The sequence below is a fragment of the Montipora foliosa genome, chromosome 8, assembly GCF_036669935.1.
Source record: "Montipora foliosa isolate CH-2021 chromosome 8, ASM3666993v2, whole genome shotgun sequence".
NCBI classification, from domain to species: Eukaryota; Metazoa; Cnidaria; class Anthozoa; order Scleractinia; family Acroporidae; genus Montipora; species Montipora foliosa.
Genome location: NC_090876.1, coordinates 10598489 through 10600988, shown reverse-complemented (window position 1 = coordinate 10600988; position 2500 = coordinate 10598489). Strand labels below are relative to the sequence as shown.

Below are 2500 nucleotides of genomic sequence, written 5' to 3'. Positions count from 1 at the left end.
TATTCAGATGAACTGGCGAAGATTGAAACTCATAGACTTCATGCATTCGCTTCTTTTCATTTTCTATCTTAACCCTCATTTCTTCAAGGTCCTTGTACTGTTGCTCGATCACCTTTTCCTGTTCCTGTCGTTTGATCTTCATTTCTTGTTCAAATCCCTCGCGATCACTTTCTAGTTTTTGGCTCCGCTGAACTAGTTCTCGCTCTCGCCGTTCAACACAAGCCACCAGATCGGATAATTTTCCATTGATTTCATGCTCCCAGGATTCATTTTCAGACATAATTGACTTTCTTCTTTCTTTTTCATAAACGAACGACGATGCAAAAAATGTGCAAAAAACGAAAACAAAGGAATCGTTTTCAGTATTGCGGGCTCAGTAAAACACAATTTCCCAGGCCCCCATGACCACTCGTGGCCCGCACGAGACGAAAGCGGGAGGTGAACGAAGACAGATTTTTAAACTGATCGTCCAGCTAATAGAGCAGCGGATACTTTAATGGCATTAATATAAATGTAGCAGAGTCAAGACCAGTATTAAAAAGGAAACAGTTCGGTTGCCATGCGTGGCTAATAAAGGTCTGTTCAAACCAGCTCCATTCTCCAGAAGAAGAAGAAAACTGGAACTAAACTCAAAGTTTTGCTTTTACAAGAGGTCATTTTGCATGGGGAAGTTTAAAGTGTTATTGATTTTCCTACTTGTCCCGTGCATTAAGGGGTTGGCGCAGTGGTAAGATCTCTGCCTTCCAACCCTAGGGTCCCGGGTTCCATTCCCGGTTCTGCCGAGAGTGGAATATTTGGCGACCTTCTTTCCCGCTGAAGTTCACTCAGCTTTCCATCCTTCCGAGGTCGGTAAAATGAGTACCAGCATGCATGGACTGCTTAGAAGCGGCTGCAATTTGCGCCTGTATATGCTTCCAGTCCGCTGGGGGTAAACTGATCATTGTAAAGCGCCTTTGAGACGTTTGTGATAAAGGCGCTATATAAATGCACGACTTTTTACATACATGTATGTATGTTTTCTAGAAGTTAATCTCCTCGGAGCCTATATAGGACAATAGTTTGGGGTACTTTGTTCACACTGCTTTCATGAACTTTACAGTCAATTGGGTAAAAAAGTGATGTCCCCGTACAGGTCACAACACCGAGGGCTGTGAGACGGAACCTACGGTTTATTGTTCCTTTCCGAGAAGACCAATGAAGCCTGACCCTTTACAGATGTAATTACAACAATAATTACTTCCATCTTTAGCGGGTGGACAATCGTAAGAGTGGGCAGCTAAAATTAATTTTTTTTCTCTTATGCGACGTCAGGGATAATCACGTTCTCTCGGCACGTGCATTTACATGTATTGCTATGCAAACAACATCCACACTATTCAATACGATCATTCAACTAAATTCGTCACAGAAACGTCCCAGTTAAAGTAACTAATGATTCGCAAAGGCCAATTAAGCTAACTAAATTCATTATTTTCGCAATTCATCATTTGTTTCTCTTAACACGTGCAATTTGTACATTCGTTTAAGAGAATCCTGTGTTAATTTTAGAAGGCAATCAAGTAGACGTGGCAAGGCTATTTGTAGCGCCAGATGTCCTTCCCGTAGGTTCTAACGTAGCGCAATTCCCATGTTCATTTCCAACATTTTATCACAGCATGTTTCTGATCGTTGTGTGCTGCTATCATTTATTCCTTAATTCACCAAATTTTTCAAACTTTGTGACATCCATTTTTTGGCCTTAGATCGGTAAATAAAGATTATTTTAGTGGGAGCTTCTAGATCGATGAACCATTATCACGTTTTGTTATAACAAAATAAGAATTGCGCAATTAGAGTTCAATATGTGGGAGTAAATTGCCAATAACTGCTTCCATATTTAGCAATGGACATCTGAAATTCATTATTTTAGCATTGTGCGACGTCAGGGTAATAACTTTCTCTCGGCACGTGGCGTCTATTGCCATAGAAACTACATCCACGCCAGTTTACGATAATTAAATTATTTTCAACGAAATTCTGCATTGCAAATCAGTTTGTGACTTTAAATGGCTAATAGACCCATTCAGCTCACGTCACGTTCACCAGTGGGTGCAAAATTTCTGCAAGTTTTGATAACTTTGCACCGTCTTGCCCAGCAGACAAAAAACGAAATTTCGAGGTAAGAATGGTAAAAAATGTTTGCTTTTGGTGGGGAGATTACTGAGATTAATATTGCAGACGAAAAATATTTCAGTTTATGTGCACTTTAGTTTATTCTTTTCGCAATTTATCATTTATTTCTATCAATACTGTTTTATGCCAAAAACAAATGATATCGTTCGTATTTGACAAGAAGTCAGAGTTGTGAAGATTATAAAACTACAAGTATACCCCAAGAATATGCAATATTGCCGCAGATATTGCTGTTTGTATGCGCGTAATTGAACGAAGCATTCGAGATAGCAAGGTAAAAATAAGGCAAATGGTGATTTCACTGCAACCCTTAAAGTTAAAATATTCT

General features: G+C 39.4%; 1 protein-coding gene across 1 annotated transcript in view; it reads right to left on the bottom strand.

The window, feature by feature from the left end:
- LOC138013169 (uncharacterized) overlaps positions 1 to 326 on the bottom strand; it is a 2027-nt gene extending 1701 nt beyond the window's left edge. The window contains exon 1 of the mRNA XM_068860180.1: positions 1 to 326. This exon is cut by the window's left edge and continues 1701 nt beyond it. Within this exon, the coding sequence (XP_068716281.1) occupies positions 1 to 280 (280 nt within the window). The 5' untranslated portion in view covers positions 281 to 326.
- Positions 327 to 2500: the final 2174 nt, after the last annotated feature.